Raw genomic sequence first — 24,246 nt, forward strand, 5'->3', positions numbered from 1 at the left:
GCCCAATCCAAGAACATAACTAGGAGTCCTGTACCTCTCCCTACTGATCTCCCTCTCTGTAGGTGTCCCAGGAAAGAGGAATGAGTTGTACTATGAGTGCTGCAAAGAACCATACCCCGATGTGACATACACCATCACCATGCGTCGACGTACCCTCTACTATGGCTTGAACCTACTCATTCCCTGCGTTCTCATATCTGGCTTGGCACTGCTTGTTTTCCTTTTGCCAGCTGATTCAGGGGAGAAGATTTCTTTAGGTAAGTGCTAAAGAATTCAGTTATTTTGTATGCATTCTCTAAACCAGAAAGTAAATACCTCCTGGTGCTGTGGTGCTTGATGAACAAGTATTTCATTGGAAGGGTAATAGAAGTACTCATTTGGTTGCAGAAATAAGGATAACAGCTTTCTGTATTGAACTCACACATCCTGTGCTAAACACTTTCAGATTTTAACATGGAAGGAGGCTGAATTTGTTGCTGGCACAGGCAGCAGTAATAGTATTCTGTCATGCCTGTTGTTGTGTTATTTAGTATATCTCAATGCATTTCACAGCTAATTAACTCTGTTTTTCAGATAGGACATACTAAGACACAAAGAGTGAAGGGTGTTGGATTTTCACCTTCCAAGTTCAGATCCCAAACCACCAAGCCACGAGCCCCTTATGAATGCAAAACAGTGACAGCCAAGGAAGAGCTTTAGAGGATTTGCTGTTTTGTGTGTTGATAAAAAAAGGAAAGGTTCTTCCAAGAGAAGACAAGGAAGGGCTGGGAATACACTAAACTGGCCCAGATGAGATCTTAAGAGTTAATTGTGCAAGATTCTGTCTCAAGACAGAGGGTTTGAAAGTATTTGAAATGTATTCAGTATTAGTACAATAATCACATGTCTGAGCAGCCTGTCTTACAAGAAGCAAAACACAGGCTATGGGGGAAGGTACAATTGCTGTCTATGAAATGCAGGATGGAGACAAGGAAAAACCTATCTGAGATGAAGTAGAATGTTGACAGAAATATAGGACCTAATGTTCATGCATTGACCTTGTGATTTCTCAGCACCAGAACAATTTGGTTTAGCAACAACCTTTCCACACAGAACACAGTGCTTGTTAAAAACAGGCTGCAGATATTTGGGAGGTGTTACATAATATGCAGTAGCAAAAAGCTAGAGTCTTGTCTATGCAAGTGTCTTCTAGCCATTTAAAATCATCTGGGCTTTGTTTGTGCTGTGTTTTGAAAAACCAATGTAGTTCAGTGGTTCTGCAGGCTTCATTTCAGTGGGCAGGAAAGATTTCCCCATTACTTTAAGAGTAGCAAGGATTTGTGTGCATTTGAGAAAACTGAAGAAATAACACACAGATTTGCATCCAAAAATGCTCTCACTTTGTGGAAGTTCTCATCTGCATTGACAGACGTGAAGTCGTGTGTTTGGCTTAGCTGTAGATCAGGACAAAGTTATATTTAACAGCAAAGACATCAGAGGAGCAGCTGCAGAGTTCATGTTCCTCATCCTTCTGTCCATGTTCACTCCCTGCAGGTATCACTGTCCTTCTTTCCCTGACTGTATTCATGCTTCTTGTGGCTGAGATCATGCCTGCAACTTCTGACTCAGTCCCACTAATAGGTAAGTTGATTTTTGCTGCTTTGTGCACAGTGTATGATGTTCAAAGTTGTTCAAAGCCAAATTGAGGACTGACTCTTTCTTACTCTAGTTTTGCATTTAGCAATTGGGGGATACAGAAAGGTACTGGAAATATCAAATAAGCTGGTAACTGCAAGAATTGAGAGGACTCAGAATCAGCACTGGAGAAATTTCATCCTTCTTCTGCATCACCCCGCTTCCCTGATGTTATGCAACTCTTCCTTTCTTCCCCCTTTCTCCTCATTTCTCTATCCGAAGAACAACTCAGGATACAACAGTCAAAATTCAAATATATCCCTGGAGCATTTTTAATATGTGTTGAAAACTATGGTACATATCATCATCTTGGAAACATGAGCCAGGCAGTCATTGCTGCATCCTGTGTTTTTATAGGGCCATCCCTTTACCTTGATCTCATGGGACCTCCATTTCTCAGCTCTGAACTGGAGACTTCATTGCAGAGAAAGCAAACCTATTCTATTTTAAAAATTAAAGAAGAACGAACACAGGAAAATCTATGAGTGCAAATCAGGACTAAAGTACACATTCCAGAGAGTGGAAATGAACAAAATATTCAACCGTATATCTAGGTGCTGGTGGAAAATGCATCTCACCATAGTATTATTAAAGCCTCATGAAAGTTATATCAAAAGACAAAAGAGCATTTACTCAGCCAATCTCATTATCTCCTTTCAAGGATTAAAATCTAGATCTAACTCTGGGGAAGGAGGATGAGCATGCAACAGTAAGGACAATGACACCATAATGGGGAGTTTCTTAGAGCCTCCAAATAACTTACACATATTAGTGAAAGTCAGCAGGATTCTTCACTCTGAGTCATACCAGAGCTTCCAGAAAAGTAAACATCCTGTCTGAACATGTACCCAGGATACAATGGAGACAGATACAATTCTAAGAGATACTTTGTACGGAGAAGACACAAGGCATCTTGGACCACTGTTCACATAAATTTTGCTCTGTGTAATACATAACAAACACCATTTGAAATTAGTAAAGGAGCACAGTTTTTTTTTTTAACCAGAACAGTTTCTATTAACACATTGTGCTGTCACTGAGGGTAAGACTTGTGGAATAACAGATCAATTTCTACTTATTAGAGCATTGCTAAAATTGATGTAAATGACATCCACTGCTTTCACCTTATCTATAAGTATTGTAATTTATTATAGAAAACAATTGTGTTGGTCAGATATGATTTATCCTTGTTAAGTGCTGGATGGCTGTTCCCAGTCCCCACTCTCTCCCTCAACTGCCCAGAAATATTCCCTGAGATTTCACTCCCTGATTTACCTAGGGACAAAAGTCACAATGACAGAGTTGTAGTCCTCTGGATTGTCCTTTTGGACATTTTGCAGATGGATGCAACATCTGTCTTCTCCTACTTGTTAAGGATCTTACCCCATCTTCATGGTCTTGCAGTGATACCTGTATGGGGACACCTGTGTGCTCACATGGATTTGGGCAGGTTCAGATCTCACAATCAGTCTCTGGCTCCTTCCTCATCCACTGCTAGTTGTTTTCCTTATCCTTGAAACATCTGTAAACACCGAGACATAGGAGACCTTGATGGTGAAAAGTGAGGCAAAGTACACACTGTCTTGGACTTATCACTGTTCACCGTCACTAAATCATCCTCTCCATTCAGCAGCAAGCCCATATGTCCCTTGTTCAGCTGTTTGGGTAGTGGTAGAAACTCTCCTGTTGCCATTGATACCCTCACTAGTCTCAATTCATGTGCTTTAACATTACTCACACCAACTGCAATGTCCAGGCAATGCTTCCAAATTTTCCTTCTGCAGTCTGTCCCTGCTCCCTACAACACCCCTCATTTCTGAACTAGAGCTCTACCATGAGTTCCCAGTCTAGCCATGCTTATCTGATGGTGTGTTTACTTATTTCTTGCACTTTGAGGCTGCTGTACTTTTAGCTTTTGCAGTTTTCTTGTGCTGCTTTATCTGTAAGAGCATCCTCCAATGGGTTCCCAGCTGTAAATTCCCTAAAAAATGAGAAGTCTGAAGTTCACCTGAAATTCAAGGTCTACACACTACTGTTCTCATGCCTCACTCAGAGTCAATTGTTCACAAGCTCTGGTTGTCCTGTCCTGTACTTTTATCAAGAAATTATTGCTGATGTTGTGACAATGAGGAACTGTGATACAGAGGTTTCCTTGAGTTGTTTCAAGAAGCCCTCATCCCCCTATCTGCAGTGTTTGGATGGTCTATAAGGCACTCCCATCACTCCTGTTGACTTCTTCACTGAATTTGACCCACAAGCTCTCCAGCAGTTCCTGTCCATCCCAGAGAGGAGCCCCTCACATGCAAGTGGCTCCTTCCTATGAAGAAAGAGGGTAATCCATGTTGTCTTCACTGTCTTCTCCCCCTGAAGAGCCTGTACCTATGCATCAGAGCACTCCAGTAGTGAGAAATGTCCCTTCACATCTCAGTTTTCCAGCAATGTTATTTTTTTCGTGACTATATGCACAGTTCCAGCTGGTCCTGCATATTTCCCCGACTTCATGCATTTGCTCACTTTGGAGGTGAGCTCCTTCACCTTGTTTCACCATTCTTGAGTTGTTTCTTGCTCTGGTCATCCAATACCATTTTTTTCCCCACTGTTGTCTACTGTTTTTCCATTTACATTTGGGTTGTTATTTCCCTTCCACAGTACTCCTCCTTTAAAGCCTTGCTTCTAACTCCTTGCTCCACTCCAAATAGGCAGGGAAATTGTTCACCCGTTTGGCTTCTTCAAACAGCCCTTCACCCACATAGCCCTTATTCAGCAAGTGCTCAGATCTGGGCTTTGTGGTTTTACTTGATCTTGAGTTCTGAAAATGTTATCCTTACTCTAGCAGGGTAGCACAGCATAATCTGTCCACAGTGATCTTACAGGTGGTCCCAAATGGGATATTTTAGCTGCTGAACTGAATATGCCAGGTCATGATCGCAGTTTTTTATTTTGATTTTTGGTCCAGTTAAAATCCTCAGAAACTAATGTGAGGAAAAGGAGTACTCTTGGACAGTTCAGTCATATTTTGGAGAATCAGCACAGTTAGTGCCAGTTTACAAGAATAAACAAATTATCTAAAGCATGTGACTCCTGAAGGATGCAATTTGATCTTGAAGTAGGAAGAGCCATTGCTGGTCTGCAGACAAGCCACTGTTGCTGGTCTTCATGCATGTGGGAGCAGAGATGCTTTGAAAACTTGACTCTACACATTTTAAAAATCTGCATTATATTCTAAAGGTCTGAGTTTTTAAAAACAAATGTGCATCCACATCTACCTGGACCTGGATGAACCCTTGCAGCCTTTGCTGGTTCAAAATCATGAACGCCTAACAAGCTGTACCTCTTATTTTCTGTTTCTTCTGACCTCAGCTTTAACTACTGAACCATAATAACATGGGAAATTCACACAGCTGCTACTTGGAGTGTTATTGTTGAGGGAACAAAGGAGAACTAGTCTAATATGATACCGAGAAAAGTATTAGCTTTGCAGTCTGGAACATATTTACAAAGAAATGTGGAAATCATTCCTCAGTTCCTTTAGTTGAGGCTGCTCTACCCTGATCTCAATTTATACTAACAATAAACAAAACATCTCTCGGACTAAATAACGAGAAGGATGCAAGTGGGGACAGACACTTCCTTTTTTTGTACCTTTGCAAAGTGAGTCCTCCCTTCCTTGGTATGTTCTCTGAATTCTTTGTCTCTTTGTAAAACTGCCCAAAGCAGAGACCCTCTTACTCCACATATCCAACTTCCTCACATGATAGGCTCCTATTTCTCAGTAGCCTACTGACTGCCGTGTTAATACATGTGAAAAACAAGTGAAGTCATTTCGACTTTGAGAGTAAGTGACAAAACTTGGCTTAGAGATCAGCAGCAGGTTCCTCAGCACCCTTGAGCACCAGGACCCTGCTCTTCCTCCTTGCTGCTGCGTGACAGGTGGAGTTTTCTTTTCCACAGTAAGCCAGCCAGCCACTTTCTGTGACAAGAAATGTTCCAATTGGACAGGCTGGGTCACTACATTTGTCCCCTACTTTCATTCAGCTTTCTTGGGGTTTGCATTCACAGGCGTAGCTAGCTAGTCCTTGCCCAGCAGCATGTCTGTTCCCACTCTTTCTCCAGCACACCCTCTCTTTTAGGGAAACCAGACATTTTCAAAGCCCAGTTTCCAACACCATGCTCATATGTGAAGCAAGGCACCACAATATTTCAAAAGTTGAATCCTGCCCTTCTGATAGCTCATCCAAGATGCCAGAGAAAGGAGAAGACTGAACCAGAGAAATGTACCTTTGATTCTACTTAAAACATTAACCACCCATAACACAGCAACCAGCTCAGCTGTTTAAATCAAAAGCATTAAAGTCCCATGACATCTAGAAACACAACAGTTTGGCCTGAATCCAACACGAGTCAACTATATGAACAAGGCTTCTTTCTCTACATGGTCCTTGGAGTCCCTCCTGGCATTAAAAACCTCTAGAGTGTATCTCCTAAAATACTTCCAGACCATGATATACAGCAACAGCTTTGGCCTAAACTTACCCTTCCTTCTGTAGCTTAATCATGCCTCATGGGATGTATGTCTTGCTACACTCGTAATTTTACCTAATTCTAATTTTTCTCTTTAAAATTACTTTTACCAAAGTCCATGTAAATAGGCAGATAGAGTTAATTACTTGAGGAAAGTATATACAGAAACAGAGAACTTCAAATGTGTTACTCACCTAAGTTACAGGTCTGAGTGCTCTAATCACTGAGTAAAATCATAAAGCCTGCATGATACAGCTCAGGTATAGAACAACTGTTCGGTTTCTAACATTCTATGCAATTATGCACAGATTTGCCTCACACTATAAATGGTAGTAATTAATTGAGAATTCCATGCACCTTCCTGTCACTACTATTGCACCCACTCCAGTGCATTACATAAGAAGGGATCCCCATGTACCAAAGTGTTGATTTCCTGGTTCAGTGAGAAAATCAAGGTTTGATGAATACTATTATTAACAAATGGTGTTATTTTAATTAGAGCTTTTGCACAAGCTCAGGCCCTGCGCTTTGAAACTATAGGCTTAGGTAATTCATCTGAGAACTATATTTGAGTCATTTGGATCTAAATCAGAAAGGATATTTGATTTCTATAAAGACAATGTGATCCATGTTACGTGAATGGTTGGACTCAATGATCTTAGAGGCATTTTCAAGCCTAAATGATTCTATGATTCTATGTAAATAGCAGTGGATAATCAGATCTGGGTTTGGTAATGATTTGTGACCATCTCTGTAGAAAGGATGAGTTCATTCCTTAGGCAGTAGATACACTGAATTCCTTTAAGGTCTTCATATTCCTGATATGTTTCATTAAGCTGTGTTTTCCATTCAAAAGCAACCTTGTAATTAAAACTAGTGAATCATATCTTAAGAAGTCACTATGAAACATATTCCCCTAGGTCAATACAGATTCCTCAGTATAACTCTTCCCCTTTATGACTATCCTTTCACAGAAGTCATCTTGCACTACCAAAGGAATGTCTTCAAAAACGTCTCAGGATAAGCTGCTAGTTCGGACTCACAGTCTTAAAAAAATTCAGCTCCTAATGTAATGCTTAGTTCCTACAGAAACCAGCCAGTGTTTCAGAAAGACAGACCAACCCAGCGTCCATGTTAAAGTCACGCATGACTCTGGAAGATTGAGATTGGCCCAGTTTGGAACCTAAGCAACACACCTTTCTGACTATTCTCTCTCCCTGCCTGCAATGTCATCTCCAGAGGGGGAGACTTTTCAGGGCCACATGGCACTGAAAAGTTTGTGGCTGTCCATACTTCCCCCCTCCCTCTATGACTGTGCCTACTTCCAGCACCAGGTGGGGTTTTTTTAAGAAAACACCAGTTCCCAGTCCTAGTAAGCTACAGGTTCACCTCTTGTTCCCCTCTGCAGTGAGACACAAGCTGTGGAGAACCTCCTTCACCCACCCACATCCGTCTTGTGGTTTACTGTTCTGCAGTCCCACTGCTGTGAGAACACGGTGACACTGTCAAGAGACAGACCCTAAACTGCTTACTTTGAAAACCCCACCCAGCTCTTTACACTTGTAGTGGCCAAAGCTCTACAGGCTTTGAGTTCAGCTATCAGGTAGCACAGGAAGTATTGTAATACAGAGAAACAGCAAGGAGCAGCCACAGCTGGACTCCTTCAGCTTGAGAACAAAGCTGCAATAAGCCCTGAGGTGGCTGGTCTCCACCCATCCTAGCCCGTGGTCTGAGGAAGTATCAAAGTGCTCTGTCAAAGCGGATAAAGCATACTTCTGCGCAAAAGCCAAATTTTGAATTAAGTGTTCAGACCCCTCAAGCCAGTCAGATGATTTGTTTCTTCCATAAAAACTTTTTCGACCTGGAAATTCCAGGCACCTCCTTGCACAGGAGAAATGATTAACAATTTCTTATTGTTTTCCATGCCCAAACAACTCCCAAGTGCTGCAAATCCTTATTTCCTACTGGCTCTCTCAAAAATAACATCACTGATTTTGGATCAATAATCTGTATTTTGCTTTAAGAGAACTTTATAGCAGATTCCATAAAAACTTTTTCGACCTGGAAATTCCAGGCACCTCCTTGCACAGGAGAAATGATTAACAATTTCTTATTGTTTTCCATGCCCAAACAACTCCCAAGTGCTGCAAATCCTTATTTCCTACTGGCTCTCTCAAAAATAACATCACTGATTTTGGATCAATAATCTGTATTTTGCTTTAAGAGAACTTTATAGCAGAAGGTGTGGAAAACCTGGAAGCAGGTGTGTGGAGAGTATTTGAAAGGGGAACGTGAGGTTCATGAATATGAGGAACTGTCACTTCCTATGATTAACATCCACACAATACTTGACATTTTGGCTGGACATATCAAATAATGCACAATAAAAATGAAGTTATCTTTCTCTCCAGTTAACAAAATTGCATTTCTCTCTGTCTTATTTCTCTGAGCTCCTCTGCTTGCTTCTTTAAAAACCACAACACTTGCTGCTTAGGGCTCTGTTAGGGTGACATTTTCAGCTTTGTCCCCTCCTTGCCATTCCTTATCATGCCTGCATTATTTCAGTAAGCATGAAGGTTTTACACTGCGAATAAGTACGTTTGCAGCAGATGCTTGGGGTGATTTCTTGCATTTAGTCATACAGCAAATGAGACTGCAGATTACTAAGACAGGGAAACGATGTGGTCCTTTACCAAGTCCAGGAGCTACAGATTGTTTTAAGTCATGAACATAAGGCATTAGTGGCTCTGAGTAGAGAAAGAAAATTAGATTAATCTCCTGTTACGTTTTCTGCCATCTTCCTATATATTCTCATCTGATGCCACTTCACTTTACTCTATCTCTTTGAGGTTTAGGAGGCGTTTTTCCCTCCTTCCTTTCATGGTTCTGCCTGGTAGCTTGCTAGTGTCAGGACCCTGCTCATTCTCTTCCAATTCTCCTTCACAGCAGCTCTTACTGTTTCATGCACTATGATCAGTGGTGCTTTTCCCAAGGCAAGAACCTGGGATTATTTTTCTTTATTAAAAATTCAAATTTTAAAAAAAAGAACAATTTTATTTTCAAACACCCAGTTCTACTCTTCAACAGAAAAGAAGACCTTGAAAACACTGTGAAAACACTGCCCCTGTTCCCTCTACAAGTACCATAATCAGAAGGCAGACACAGGGTCCAATCATGAAGTCTCTCACTCTTTTAAGACATCTCATATTTATGAGGGACCATATGGACTGAGGTGTTGCTCTTTTTCACTTTCTACTAGTCAGTGAGAGCTAATGGAGCATAAGGTGTTCCTGCAAAAGCAAATTGCAGCAACAGAGGAATTTTTTTCCTGCCTATGTCCTCTTCAGTGTTTCTTTGCTGGCTATCTACAACAGTAACTCAGACAGCAAGAGAATTTTTCCTCTATCTTTTGATTTTCCTGGTCTCTGAGTAACTTTGCCATTGCCCTTTATAGACTGCCACAGCATCTGCCCCATACCAGGCCTGGTCCTTGCCATAGGAGACAAGAAGAAGAGGGGCTGGAAGACCCTCGGTTGGTGTCTGAGGTTTCCAGCATGCTCCACAGCCTGGACCATTTCCAGAAGGAAGTGAATATCTCATTCTGAGCTCATGAGAAGCACAAAGCACTTGGCCATGAATGACTGAAATAACCTGACTTAGAGCAGCTCTAAACAAGTCCATCATTTCACATGCAAAATCTGACATTTCCTGCAAAGATGGAACAGAAGCAGGAAGGTATCTAACTTGATCACCATGTATACCTGAGGACACTTTCCTCCTATCCCCACTACTTCACAGGAACAAGAAGATTGTAACTGGTCACAATGGAGATGCTCTGCCTTTCTCGTGGTTGATGATGTTAACAAATCTGGATGTTGTGATAACTTTCTCAGTCATAGATCAGTGATAAAATCAACAAGGTATAGCATTGGTCTGGAATTATCTGCTCTTCTTAGGGATTCTGTTTCATTTATCCTGTTCCTAATCAATCCTTGAAGTTAATCCAGTTCCACTTAAGCAGTATGTCCTCCTAAACATCTCTAGAATAATCCTAAAGTGCTCTTCTATCATCAGATAATGACACAAAACAAGAAAAAGTGGTACTGGATACCCTTCGAGTTATGAATTACAAGTCATTGCCATCCTTTTGACATAGCTGGTGTCGGAGTATGCCTGCAAGAACAAGTAGCTGTTGTCACTGACTTTTTAGAATACTTTCTGGCTATCTGTAGTTTTATTAAATCTGTATTTGCTATGGCAACAGCACCTGATTGTCTTCTGATACTACTGACACAGAGACTGACAACTCCCAGATGTTAATACAGCTGTCCAGATAGGATGTTATATCATGCCTCCTTTGGCAAAAAAAAAAAAAAAAAAAATAAAATGTTCCCCTGCAGTTGTAAAAGAGCAAATATTTCATACTACTTGAAGAAGATCAATCGAGCATCCAAACCAACTTTTTTTGTTCACACGCAACTGCTGAAGAAAGTATAACATGGCTTTTAAAACATGAAGAGCATTTAGTGGTGACTACTACAGACCTCAGTATCCCTGAGTAGTGTTGCTATGTAAGTCAGGGATGTTGAGGGGCTCCAAGCACAAGTTTCAGGTCTGTTTTCCTGGCCTATGGCAGGTGTCCATGGCAGAGTGCAATTGAGACACTTCACCTCCAGAATGGCTTCCCAGCTGTGCCTCAGAGCAGCAGACTTAACAGCAACCAGGCCCCTGGTCTTCAAATGCACCCTGATCGGGGATTGCTTTTTCTGACACTGCCCATGGTAAAGCATTTTGCAAAAGACTCCAAGCTGATCTAGTAACTAGAAGTAATCTCGTGGCTAGATGACAGCTGCTGCTTGGGAGTCTAAACTCAGATCTTACTCCACTGCTTGCCTCCCCATGCCTCATTTCACAGGAAAGCATCCAATTTCTGTGCACAGCAACATCAATGGAGGCCCAGAGATAGAGTTTGTTTATTCAGGGCTGTGTGTAGTTAGGGCCAGGTGAGTGAAGACTGTGGTCCTGTGGCTCCAAGAGATGTGTTATCCATGAGCATCATAGCTTGCTCCTCTTAGCAGTTAGGCTTCTCTGGTCATGGGGTTAATGGAGACTGTCAAGTCATGGTCATATCGGAGAATGTGCTAGAGGTGAAGAGGGACAGCAGCCCTTGTAGCTGTCATCAAGTTATAGGTTTCAGCTGGCTGGTATGAGGGCTAAAAACTGCCAGGAACAGAGATGCCAAACCAGCAAACTGGAGGAAGATTGAGCCATGCATTAAGAGAGGTGCATGGAAGACAGCAGGAAGTCTTCTTCACCAGTTATCCTGACTGCTGCAGGAAGACCATGTTTTGCTGCCAGGGAAGAGAGAATGTAGGATTAAACCCTGGTAGGAAAGATTAGAAAATGCTGAGTGGGTATGGACACAATTTCAGAGCCAGGAACATTTTGTCTTGTGGATGTATCCACCCAGTTTTGGAGCCCTTCCTTCCCTTACAGGAGAACCAACACTGATCTCAGACCCAGCTAGGTCTTGGCCATCCCTATCTGCTTCCAGATTGTAAGGACAGTCATGTTTTCAATCAGAGACCCATGGGCACATGATCTAGAAATTCCTTTGTGAACAACGGCCATTAAGTCTATCTTCTCTTGTCAAAGAAAAGGAGGCAACAACCTTCGTCATATCTCCAGCTAGAGATGTGGAAGGCTAACAGCTGCGCCAGTCATTGCTACTTTCTTCCTCCCCTTTCACTGTTGGTTCTTCAGGTCTGGCAAAATCCAGCCTTAGAGTAGATCTGAGCATTTCCAGGGCTTTGCAAATTCTCTCTGTGATAATGAATGCAGCACCTACCTGGGCTACATAAATTTACTTACCAGATTTCACAGGTATCTTGTGAGATTTGAGTGCCTGACATTAATATATAGGGCTGAAGTCCTATTCCCTATGTCCTTCATCCATACTTTCCAACTGAAAACTTCACTGTACATTGAACAGAACACTCCCACCCTCTCAAAATGCAGATGACACACACCCAGATGCCTTCATTGATTATCACAGGGCAAAAACGTAAGACATCTCTCTTTATGGGTGCACAGCTCCCCTACAGTTCCCAATCTGTTCCTGAGAGAACTGTTTTACGTTTACTGGCAGGTCTACACAGCGGTTTCCTGACCACTGTTTCTGGGTTTACAGCATAAAGAAAACTAAACCACAGGAGTGTGAATTCCCCTACTAATCATTGTCTGGGATATTGAGTCAGATAATAACAAGTTGTTTCCAAGTTTAACCAGGTGACTTATTTTCCAAGGATATGTGTAAAATCTTAGCAAACACCATTTTAAGTGGACCGCTTCAGGCCTTTGAAGACTGGTGGCATCAAAATGCATAGAATTTAAGCAAGTTATTTAATGATTCATGGCAGTAATTAAACCAACAATTTCAGCACTGCTATATTTCTGTTATAAGGGGCAAGTAACAACTTCCCTGAAATCTGAGTTCCTGGTTTGCTTTGGTACTGCCTGGCTGCTGCCTCTGTCCTCTCAGGAGTAAGTGCAACAGAGACTTTTAAATTCATCTCATCCTTGGCAATATTCTTCTAATCCAGCTACATAATTCATTTTCCCATGGCATGCCACTTGAAGCAGTTGCAGCACTGGTTTCAGGAAGGCCTGAGAACCTCATTATTATGAACAAGCTTTTTGCTGCAGTGGAATTTGCTATTAAGAAACACAGAACAAGACTTGCCTTGGAGCTTGTGTTGAATTTTTTACTTTTTCTGCAGGCTGCAGGAGGGAGAGCAGGGAGTGGGAGGAGGCTGTAGTCTGGGGCAGTGTGATGTGCTCTCCCACACTGCACCATCATATCAGCCAACAATAATGCTCCCTGGTATTTTGCCACTGAAACCTTCAAATGTCGTTACCCCTGTGCGTAATTCTGCTTTACACTCCAGTACATCAACCTCACTCCTGGCATAAGGATGCTCTACGGCTGTTTAGAACAAACAGCTTCAAGGTCTCAGTTTTGATTTTCAAGACCTTGATTTTTTTTTCTGCACAGCAAGTTTAAATTTAGCTCTCAAGAAGGGTGTAGTGTGCTTTTTTTTCGTAGGAACCAGATGAAATGGTCTTGAGGGCTAAGAAGAATAATGAAAAATATGCCTAGCCACTTGTGAGTAGTAGTGGGACAAAGGTGGGGAACTAGTGACACTTTCTGAAGGGGTCCAGTGGCACCATGAGGACAGCATCACCCTCTAGGAGAGGCCAGGAGGCGCAAGATTGGGGATGCTAGTGTTCAGTGGGTGTTGTCAGCTTGACTTCTTGCAGCTTGGGCAATGGGAATGGAGCATTCCTTACCATGGGGTTCTACATTCCTCTCCAGGGACAAAACCCAAGCAGTTTCTACCTTTCATTGGTTATAGCCCTTCCCTCACTGGAAAGGAGGGAGCTGAGAAGATACACTGATAACCCCAAAGGCCTCAAATGCTCCAGTGTAGCAGACCAGAGAAGAGAGTGTTTGGATGGGATGCACTGCTTCTCAAATGTAGATCTCAAGGCATGGCCAAGGAATAATATTTGCTCTTTGTTTGTATTTTACCCTCCTTAACCAATTCCCTCTTTTGCTCGCAGCTCAGTATTTTGCCAGTATCATGGTCATCGTTGGTCTGTCTGTGGTGGTAACAGTGCTGGTTCTGCAGTTTCACCATCATGACCCACAAGCAGGAAAGATGCCCAAATGGGTAAGCAGCTTGGGTGGTAAATATTCAACAGACTACTACTGAAAGAAAAAAATAAATCTAAAAGCTATAGTAAACGAGTTACAGATGAGAGGCAGAAGTTGTTCTCCATTCTACTAAAGAGTCAGCTACAGACAATATATTAGATGCTTATGTTTACTCTTGGAGGGAAAGAACAAACATATTATATTTGCTTTTCCATAAAAAAACAGTCTCTCTTATTTGGCTTTTTTATTTAAACTTGCAATGGTGGTTGAGTGAAGACCAAGTAATTTCACTCAGCACCCACTCTGCAAGTGCTAATCCTGTGCTCAGTATGTTTGATATCTTATCCAGCAGACAATGGTGACATTTCAAAGCACTGAACAAACACAGGTTTCTACTGGGCAGTTTGCTATCTGATCTCAGTGCATTAGTGTGTGGACCCCTTTTTCTCTGCAACAGCAGACTTTGTTAGCTGCTGTATCACTTAAAATTCTCTTCCTTTAAAGACATCAAAGCATGTGAATTCTGGATGAACCTGCATGTAAACAAAACCTGAGGGCACAAATCTGGGGAAACATGCTACAGATGTCTACAAGGACAGGGTATGCTGCAGTGTAACAGGCCTCATAGACAATTTTTATTGTTTTGTGTGGTTTTTTGAGGCACCTAGACACAATGGCCCGTGTTAAACCTGCGCACTGGCCCTGACAGTCAGCTTTTGTTCTCTACCACTCTCTTGATTTCTTGGCTGGAAATATGGCAAGCAACAATTCTCTGCTCTGGAGGACCCTTGCTCATGTCCTGAATGCAAAAGTGGCATACATTACAAAACATAACATCAGGAAGCAGAGACTGGAAAACACTACCAGGAAGCACAGATGATGGACTGTAAAAGGCGAAGACCAGGCAAGCTGAAGGGCTGAGGGATCTCAAGAGGAAAAGGGTGAATTCCAAATGTTTAGGGAAGAGGCTGATCCCACAAAAGTAGGCATTTGTCCTCAGAGACATGGGCAATGCTCAGACATGAAGATTCATGGCAATCTCCTTTTTTTCATTTCCCCTGTCCACCTATGTCAGGTGTTTCTTACAAAGGCACCTTGAAATACTTTTCCTTAGTAAAAACCAGTAATCTAGGATAGCCAACTTCATAAAGAAAGAAATTTCTTACTTGAAATTTGTTTTTCGTTGTTCCAGTACCAGCAGAAACCCCTACCATCCCCTTACTCTCCACAATACTCTCATCCCGACAGAGCCTGTCATCAATTTGTAGCAAAACTCTAACACTGATTCAGGGTTGTTCTCACCTCCTGCTTAAATGGAATTATCTGCTGGAGTAAGTTGCTGGGCAAGGCATTGGACCATTGGGCTTGCATGGGAGCAGCTGCAGATCCAGAAGATTTGGCTCTCTGCATCGCTTAAATACCTGCTTTCTAAACTATTCGCAGTTGTGCAAATAATTTTCTCCTGGCTGTCTCTCAAGGTGTCTGTGCTTGGCCTTTGCCCCAGAAGAGGGAGGGGAGTGCCAGTTAGTGCTGAGCCTTTCTGGAGGTGTTTACTTTTTCCCTTATTCCAGTGCTGAATATTGTGCCTTCCTTTATATTAATCTTTGATGACATACTATAGCCAGCTTTTTCCAAGAGAGGAGTTTAAATCCAAGGTGTTCAGTCAGAGCATTTGTTGATTGCTCAGTTGGGAAGCGAGGACTGCTGGCTAACTGACACTTTTGATAATGCCTGCTGAGCTAGCATGGAAAAGAGCAGTAAAGAAGGATCCAGCTAAGGAGCTGTTTGGGAGTGGATGACATCAGGCATGGACTACAGCTCAACTGACCTATCTCTACTGACAGTATAAAAGAGATATATGGAGAGACCAACTACTGAGAGAAGAAAGGGTTTTGTGGGAAAAGGCAAGAACACTCTGGCTCTTTGCTTTGCCTAAATGAAGTTTGTTCTGTTTCAGACTCTTCTTCTGATACACTTTAAACCAGGACATGTATAGGTTTGGTGTTGATGCCCCTTATCAAGAGAGCACCAATTGGAGAGTCTCCTCTGGACTAGGCCAGGCTGACATGGGAGGTAGCAGGACAGCTGTATTATGGTTAGGAGAGGACCTTAGTGAACCAGGTCACAGCAGGGTTAGGCTGTTGACCTCTGAAGGCAGCTGTAATGTGTCCTTCCTTCATAGAAACCCAGATATGACAATGCAGGTGAGGAAACAGATTCACACCCAGTCTGTTTTCCAATAACCGGTATGCTGCAGTTGTCTCCTGAATCAATTGGTATGGCAAAACCAGATTGATGCCTGAATGTCTGTGTTTTCAAGAAAATAAGGCATTTGAAAATCCAAGCAAGTTAAAAGCTGTGTTGCTGTCTTCTGAATATTTATTTTTCTGTGGGAAATGGGTTCAACTGTATTTATCAATACCCTTTCCCTAAGGATTAAGACGCATCTCCTTCCAGAGCTAAGCCAGACAAATTAACATTTGCTAATAAGAAAGTTTGTGCAGCTTATTACGTTGGAATTTCATAGTCCTGGGGAATTAGTTTCTCTCTTCCCTGTGCCATTGACACGAGGAACATATTGATAGTAATTAAGACCTCTATTTTGTTCCATATTGCCCCATTTTGTGTCCATGAGCAGTCAGAATACATTGTAGTAAACTAAGTTCAATTAAATGTAAGGATCAGTTTTGTAGGCTGCAACATTATAGGTGTCTGTGGTGACCACGGAGGAAATAATGAAACATGTTAAGAACCCAGTGAAAGCACATTAATATGAATCACAGTAAAACAGTGTTTCGGGACTGTTGTGGTTTAAACCCAGCTGGAAACTAAGTACCACACAGCCACTTGTTCACACCCCCCACCTCTCTCCCCTGATGGAGAGGACAATCAGAAAAAAATCACATTATTTTGTGGGTTGAGATAAGAACAGTTCAAAAATTAAAACAGACTATGATACAATGATATCACTAATATTTCTGGTAATAAAATATTTATAGTAATAATTAGCAACAATAATGAAAATAATAATAACAGCAGGGAAAATAAGAGAGAGAGGAATAAAACACAAGAGAAACAAGTGGTGCACAGTACAATCACTCACGTCCTGCTGACTGATGCCCAGCCTGTCTCCAAACAGCCCCCAATCAACTGCCCCCAGTTTATACCCCTTTCGAATATCCTTTTGGCCAGTTCAGGTCAGCTGTCCTGGCCATGCTCCCTCATGGCATCATACACACCTGCTCACTGGCAGAGCATGGAGAGCTGAAAAGTCCTTTACTCAGGGTAAGCGCTATTAGCAATAGCTAAAACATCAGTGTGTTATCAGCATTATTCTAAATCCAAAACACAGCCCTGTCCCAGTTACTAGGAGGAAAATTAACTCTATCCCAGCCAAAACCAGGACAATGATGAAGAATAAAAGATTTATTAGTGGGAAAGAAGCAGAATGGCTCAGAACATGGTGTGAGGCTGGGACCCAGAATAGCTCACATTGCAGAATTTAAAAATTGTGTAACTGTTTTCCACTGTTTTGTCTTTCATTATTATTATTGTCATTATTCCAATCTGTGGTTATTAACAATGCCCTCTTTCTGAAATTATGTTTGTCATTACAGCAGCAAATCAAAGTGCTAGCTGTAATTTCCCCATTTCTGTATCTGCACTGTGCAATCACAGGAGTCAACCCATCCTGCAGCTAAAACAACTTTGGAGGCAAATTGTGGTCCTAAGTCAAACATGACCAGAGTGACTGGAGCAGGTTTACACAGGGAGTCCTGGGCTAAGCTCCAAACTAAAACCAGAGGCCTCATCTGTTCTCTCCTGGACATCAGATTATTTGACTTGACACCAGGATAATAAAATCATTAAAGAGAACTGTGTGCATGGAGAGTCTTTCACAAGCACATTCCAAACACTCATTTTGTATACAAAACATTTGGAGGACTTTTGATTGCAGGATTTTACTGATTTAGTTTGCTGCCCTTTGCACAAGATGTTACTGAATCCACAGCCTTTTTACTGACTTTCACAGTTAGTGATGCTACCAATAGGAATTCTAGCAAGCTCAGATATCAGATAAGACATCCAAAGATCAATACACTGGGAAAATATTCTGGATGCACTCTCAAGACTTGGCTCATTTGATGACCTTGAAAAGAAAGATATGAGGCACAATCTGACATGCGCAGGTTTGAGTATTCTTGTGATGCACCAGAGCACAGAGAAATGACAGCAATTAATCACAGCATTCAGATTTTGACCTGCTAAATTTAATTGATTTACTCTTGCTCTTTTGAAAAAAGGCCTGCTGTATTAAGTGGTTGAAGTCTTCAAAGGAGTATTAAAATGGCCTTCAAAAATCTCACCAAAACCACCAAAGCTGTTTATTTAAACTTAAACAATAGAGATTGGGGGCAAGGAGGAGGAGAGAGGGGAGGAATGTGCTAGAAACTGTTGTTAGTCTGTTTTATAGGGAATTTTTTTCCCAGCATAATCTAAATACTGCCACCCTGCTGCCAGATATTTTTGTGTATCTCTTTCCATGTGGAATGATAAATATTTTGAAAACTATGCAGCTAAATTCGTGGTCCCTCCTCAATTGCAGAGATCTGGGATTGTTTGCTAAAGAATCATTTTGCTGTAAGAACCATCTTGTAAAGTAAGATTTTTACATCTCTTTGGTTTTAAATGCTAACTGGACATTAAACATTGCTATGTTCAACACAGATACAAAAAAGGCTGTCCTTGGTCAGAACCTAGACCCACAAAAAACCATTTGAAAGCAGGTAGATGGAGAACACAGAAATTAATCAGTATTTCTAAAAGGCCACATAGACAGCTATAACAGTCACAAAATGTTTCAAAAACTTTTAAAATGCAGGAGAGTTCCCTGTATTTCTACCATGGTAATTCTCTTTCAGGTCCGTATCATCCTGTTGAATTGGTGTGCCTGGTTTTTAAGAATGAAAAAACCTGGGGAAAATATAAAGCCCCTCTCTTGCAAATACAGCTATTCCAAGCACCACCTGAGTGTCAACAGCATGGAGGTGAATGTCCTGCCTGGGCACCAGTCCAGCAATGGCAACACGATCTACAGCTACCATGTGATGGATAGTCCATGCTGCCCCCAGAAGAATGATCTGGGCACCAAGACTGGAAAGATTACTAGCCCCTTAGCAGAAGATGTTGAGCTTGCTCAAAAGAAAGCTTTAATGGATACTATTCCAGTGATTGTGAAGATCCTGGAGGAAGTTCAGTTCATAGCAATGCGATTCAGGAAACAAGATGAAGGAGAAGAGATCTGCAGTGAGTGGAAGTTTGCAGCTGCTGTCATAGACAGATTATGCCTCGTTGCATTTACCCTTTTTGCCATCATTTGCACATTTACAATACTCATGTCTGCTCCAAATTTTATAGAAGCTGTTTCAAAGGATTTTGCATAAGGTTTTCCAAGATGAGCATGATAATTTAAAAGTGAATTTTGCCAGTAATTTTGTTAGATAATTTAACTTAAATAGAGAAGTGTACTTATATGTCCTAACATACACAAAAGGGGATGAAAATAATTTCAGGACATAATTATTCCTAATGTTAGTAATTATAGTTACTGAATAGTAAACATATTGAGCTCTGTTACTTATTTCATAGACTAGTGCCACATATAATTATGTCATGATCTGTGACAAGTGGTAGAAAAGAATTTAAATCTATGATATATTTATTACAAGCTAACACTAGTATCAATGTGTTACTATGAGTTTGTGAACTTCTGGATATTGTTAATTTAAATGATCATTGATGACTATAAGTTTTGCAGCATTTTGTTGCTTTCAGTATATTTGTGTTTTATTATTTTTATTTTGTGCGGATGTGACATGCACATCTCAGATTTGAGAGACTTATCTCCACAGTCTCATGATTCTGTATATTGTATTTATGAAAATAAACTATCATCATATTAGCTCATACTAGTGCAGTGACTGGAATGTTTTCTTGGTAAATATGTAACAGAACATATCTTTCTCAGAAATTTACATTAATTTATTTTATTTTTTTCCTAATTAGGAATTGTTAGTTGTGATGTTGGAAAGAAATTCAAGGCAATAAATACATCATTAATAGTGCCTTTTTAGCCATCTCACTGCTTAACTGTTTCTGTCACCTTGCAGCTCTACTTGATTTAAGATATATCTGATCTCCTGGAACACGGTTTCCAGCCTAATACTGAACAACTCGTGCAATTAGGGCAAAAACATGGGTCTGCATATAACGTAGTATATTGTCCACTGATTTAATTGGACTCAGATTTCACATCTCATCTGTACCATCAAAGATGTACTTTTAAAAATATTCTATTAGTACAGTTTCCTTTCCAATTTGGGCAGTAGGCATTGTTAAAGGGAATGTTTAGAAGACTAATTTTATTTTGCTAAACATTAATGTATCAATGTTTGTTACCAGTTTGCTCTTCCTAAGTACTCTCCAATACACTGTCTATACATTATTAAAACAAAATTGAATTATGCCACTTCCTGGAATATAAGGGCCAAAAAAAGCACTATTCTCAATAGCAGCTTGTTTCCACTTGCTGCTGTGGGTGGGAATGACACTTCTGTTGTGATTTTATTTTCCCTACTGATTACAGCAGAGCTACAAAAGGATACTCTGTGATGTAGACACCTTTACTCTTTGAGGTAGCACAGCATAACTCTGAAAGTTCACAAAAATAAAATAATAACCTATTGTCTTCTCTGGCTGACTTTCAACTGTTCTTTCAGTGTTGTAAAAAATTAAAATTTCCCCCATCTGCATGATGGGATCCTTCCCAGCATCACTGTTGGATAGAAAGAAGCATATCATGGTCTTATTACTCAGTGGAAAGTACTTCCATCTCAAAGGTGTTGGTGAAGGTGGTTGTTCTACAGATTGAAGAAATATGCTACTATTTGTTTAGGAATAAGGTGTGTGAGATGTTCAACTATGGTCTTCATTAGGTGGTAATAGCTCTTTTTAAACAGAGATTTCACTGTAATGAATATTACCTCTGTAGCTCTAAGATTAGATCATCAGACCAGTGGATACATCACACTGTTTGGAGTTCTGTTCAAAGCAGCACCTAAGGAGGTTGACTTAAGAAGATCCTGACTACCATGACCTGCTTTATATTTCACTTAGCTTTTGTGGTTGCTTCAATTCTAGTTGAAGCTCCAAGGGGTAACAATGGCTTGTAGCAAGATCATAAAAGCCTCTACTGAAAATTCTGTCCATATTTCAGAGAGATTTTCTTTTCCTGCGTAGGAGCAACAGTGCTCTAAGTAGCTCTTTCCAAGCCTGCAGAAGAAAAGTCTCATGATATCTGCTTCTTTCTCCTGCCCATTTTGCTGCTTCTGCTTACAAACTGTCCTTGCTGAGGTACAGAATGTAACTCAAGAAGGGTTTGCCTAATAGATGCATCTCAATGAGCAGCAGAATTAGTCTGGGGGATTGAGTTAGTTATGCCAAGCTCCACTCCTGGACAGAAGCTGAAATTTCATTTATACTTTTAGTTATGGGGATAACTGATAGATAAAATATCTAAATATGCAATTACTTCTGCAGCTTGTGATGCAAGATGCTAAATGAACTTTAGAGCACTTGTGTAAGGATTATTAGTACTTTTTCTTGAAGAGCATTTTTTAAAGTCATCTCCAGTGACAGGATAAAAACATAAAAGGCAGTATTGAAGCACACAGTCACAATAACTTAGCCTCTTGATGCAAAGCATATTTTGTTACATGAAACAAGGAGCTGTTGTATAAGAGTATATTTAACTGGATGCATACATCATAAAGAGGATGGAAACTATCTGAAAACACGAGTGGAAAAAAAACCTGAATCGCTTTTTAAATTTATAAAAGCCAGTGTAAATATAAGAATTCAATTTACAGATTACTATCTTATACCTTAGATTGCCATGGCTGGATTGTCTCTTATGGAAATGTCCTAAAACTCAAATTGTATTAGTAGTATGCAGTTTACAGCCCCTTACACTGAACTGAAACTGCTTGCTGATTACTTTTTCGGATCACATATAAGTAAGATCCTTTTGATATCCAGTTGTCATTTGGCCTTTTGAAAAGCAATAACATTGTTACCACAAAATTTGCAGAATCACCAAGTGCAAAATGGCACAGAAAAATGGTTACTGTTCAGAGAGAACACTGCAGAATAAAGTGTGAATGCATTTTAGTTTTTCTTGACAGCTACAGTACACTTGGAGGGATTGATACATCATCTGTACATACTGATTTGCAGTTCTTCATGGTATCACCAGTTAGTGGCACAAATTATCTAATGTCAAAAGAAGGAAATATTCCTAAATTGATTGCAGAGGGTAAATTGCAATAAGGAACTAACCCATGATATCCTTTACAAAAGGGTAAAAAACCTTTGTACAATTATACAGCATCCAAAAAGTGAAAGTACACACAACACAATATAGTGAGACATACACTGATTTCTAATAAAAATACATTTTAAGATCTTATTTGTGACACTCTAGGCTCTCAGACACATGACATTGAATTTCAAAATTCTTAAGGCACACCCATTATTTTTATTCAGTGATAGAACACAGTAAGGGGAAGGTATGTTAAGAATCTCAATATCCTTTAAATGTCTGCAACCCTCAAAGTTACAGTTCTACATGCAGCAACCTTTATCAAGTAACACCTTGTGTTTTTCTCAAAAATTTCAATCCAAAAAAAAGGCACAAAAAAGCCTTTTTCACTTAACAAAAGAAAGAATTAAAAAAAGGTTTTATTGTATTTTTCTGTGAAATTATGGGAGGGAAAAGGCTTGACAATATTTTGAGTACAGATTTCTGAAATCTATAAGGTACAGAATTATAGTAGGACAGATAATGATAGGACACTGTGATAGAGACACCCAGCCAATAAGTGGGAAGGGTCTTAAACTAAAAGAAATGAGATTTAGGTTAGATGTTAAAAAGAATTTTTTACTCTGAGGGTGGTGAAGCTCAGGAACAGGTTGCCTGGAGAAGCTATGCATGTCCCATCAGTCTGGTTAGGGCTTTGAATAACCTTATGTAGTGGAAGTTGTCCCTGACTATGGTGGGGGATGGAGCTAGATAGTCTTTAAGGTCCCTTCCAAGCCAGGACATTCTATGATTCCATGATTCAATGATTCTATGTTAGTATATATTGATGTAACCTTTCACTCAACAACCTAGCAAAAGTTCAGATTTCATCTTTTGTGCATTCAAAATGTTCCTTTTATAGCTCAAAAAAACTTAAGGCTTTGCACAGACAAATGAAACTTTGAAGAAATCCTTACCTGTCTTTGGCAGGTACAAGCTCTGGCCCCAGTTATAGAGTGCCAAGTGTTACAGTTGCAGACCAGCTTCATAGTTCAACTGCAGTTCAGAATAGATGATAGAGAACAATGGATTTATTTGCCTAGATGAGGAATCTCCTGTAACCTTGTTTTGAGGTTTAACCTCAGCCAACAACCAAGCCCCATGCAGCTGCTTGCTTACACCCCCACCAGCAGGATGGGGGAGAGAATCAGAAGGTAAAAGCTAGAAAACTTGTAGGCTGAGATAACGTCAATTTAATAGGGAAAGCAAAAGCTGTGCATAGAAGCAAAGCAAACCCAGGAATCAATTCACTGCTTCTCATGGGCAGGGGGTGTTCAGCCATCTCCAGGAGAGCAGGAGTCCTACCACACATAACCATGACTTGGAAAGACAAACGCCGTCCCTGCAAAAGTGTCCCCTTCCACCTTCTTCCCTTCAATTTATATACTGAGCGTGGTGCCATACAGTATGGAATATCCCTTTGGTCAGTTTGTGTCACCTGTCCTAGCTGTGTCTCCTCCCAACCTTCTGTGCACCCCCAGTCTTCTTGCCAGTGTGGCAGTACAAAGGCAGTGCTCACAGGTAACAAAAATGTATTATCAACCCTGCATTCAGCAGAAATCCGTAACACAGCCCCCTACTAGGCACTGTGAAGAAAATTAATTCTACCCCAGCCAAAACCAGCACTTAGTGTTGTTATCATCTCAAGAACTTGCAGTTAAAACTATCCCATGATTCAACAGTGTATCCTCAGGACACGGCTGCTGAAAAGAACAACAAAAAGTGAAAACAATTATTAAAATGTCACAGACCAAAATAAAAACAACCAAACAAAATCCTGAGAATCCACTCAGCCTAAAATACTGGAGTTCATGAAGGAAGCGATAAGGTCAAATCCACAGGAATGCTAAAAATAGTTTTACCAAAGTTACTCTAATTCCATTTTAGTTAGAAATGTCTGATGAAAAGCTTCCAC

At 40.6% G+C, this 24,246-nt stretch overlaps 1 protein-coding gene across 1 annotated transcript in view; it reads left to right on the top strand.

The window, feature by feature from the left end:
• LOC103803143 (neuronal acetylcholine receptor subunit alpha-7-like) overlaps window positions 1-19,844 on the top strand; it is a 59,895-nt gene extending 40,051 nt beyond the window's left edge. The window contains exons 7-10 of the mRNA XM_009075683.1: window positions 63-257; window positions 1,534-1,620; window positions 13,819-13,928; window positions 18,835-19,844. Of these exons, the coding sequence (XP_009073931.1) occupies window positions 63-257; window positions 1,534-1,620; window positions 13,819-13,928; window positions 18,835-19,356 (914 nt within the window). The 3' untranslated portion in view covers window positions 19,357-19,844. The remainder of the gene's footprint in view (window positions 1-62; window positions 258-1,533; window positions 1,621-13,818; window positions 13,929-18,834) is intronic.
• Window positions 19,845-24,246: the final 4,402 nt, after the last annotated feature.

Source organism: Acanthisitta chloris, unplaced genomic scaffold, assembly GCF_000695815.1.
Source record: "Acanthisitta chloris isolate BGI_N310 unplaced genomic scaffold, ASM69581v1 scaffold2920, whole genome shotgun sequence".
In the NCBI taxonomy this organism is placed as follows: domain Eukaryota; kingdom Metazoa; phylum Chordata; class Aves; order Passeriformes; family Acanthisittidae; genus Acanthisitta; species Acanthisitta chloris.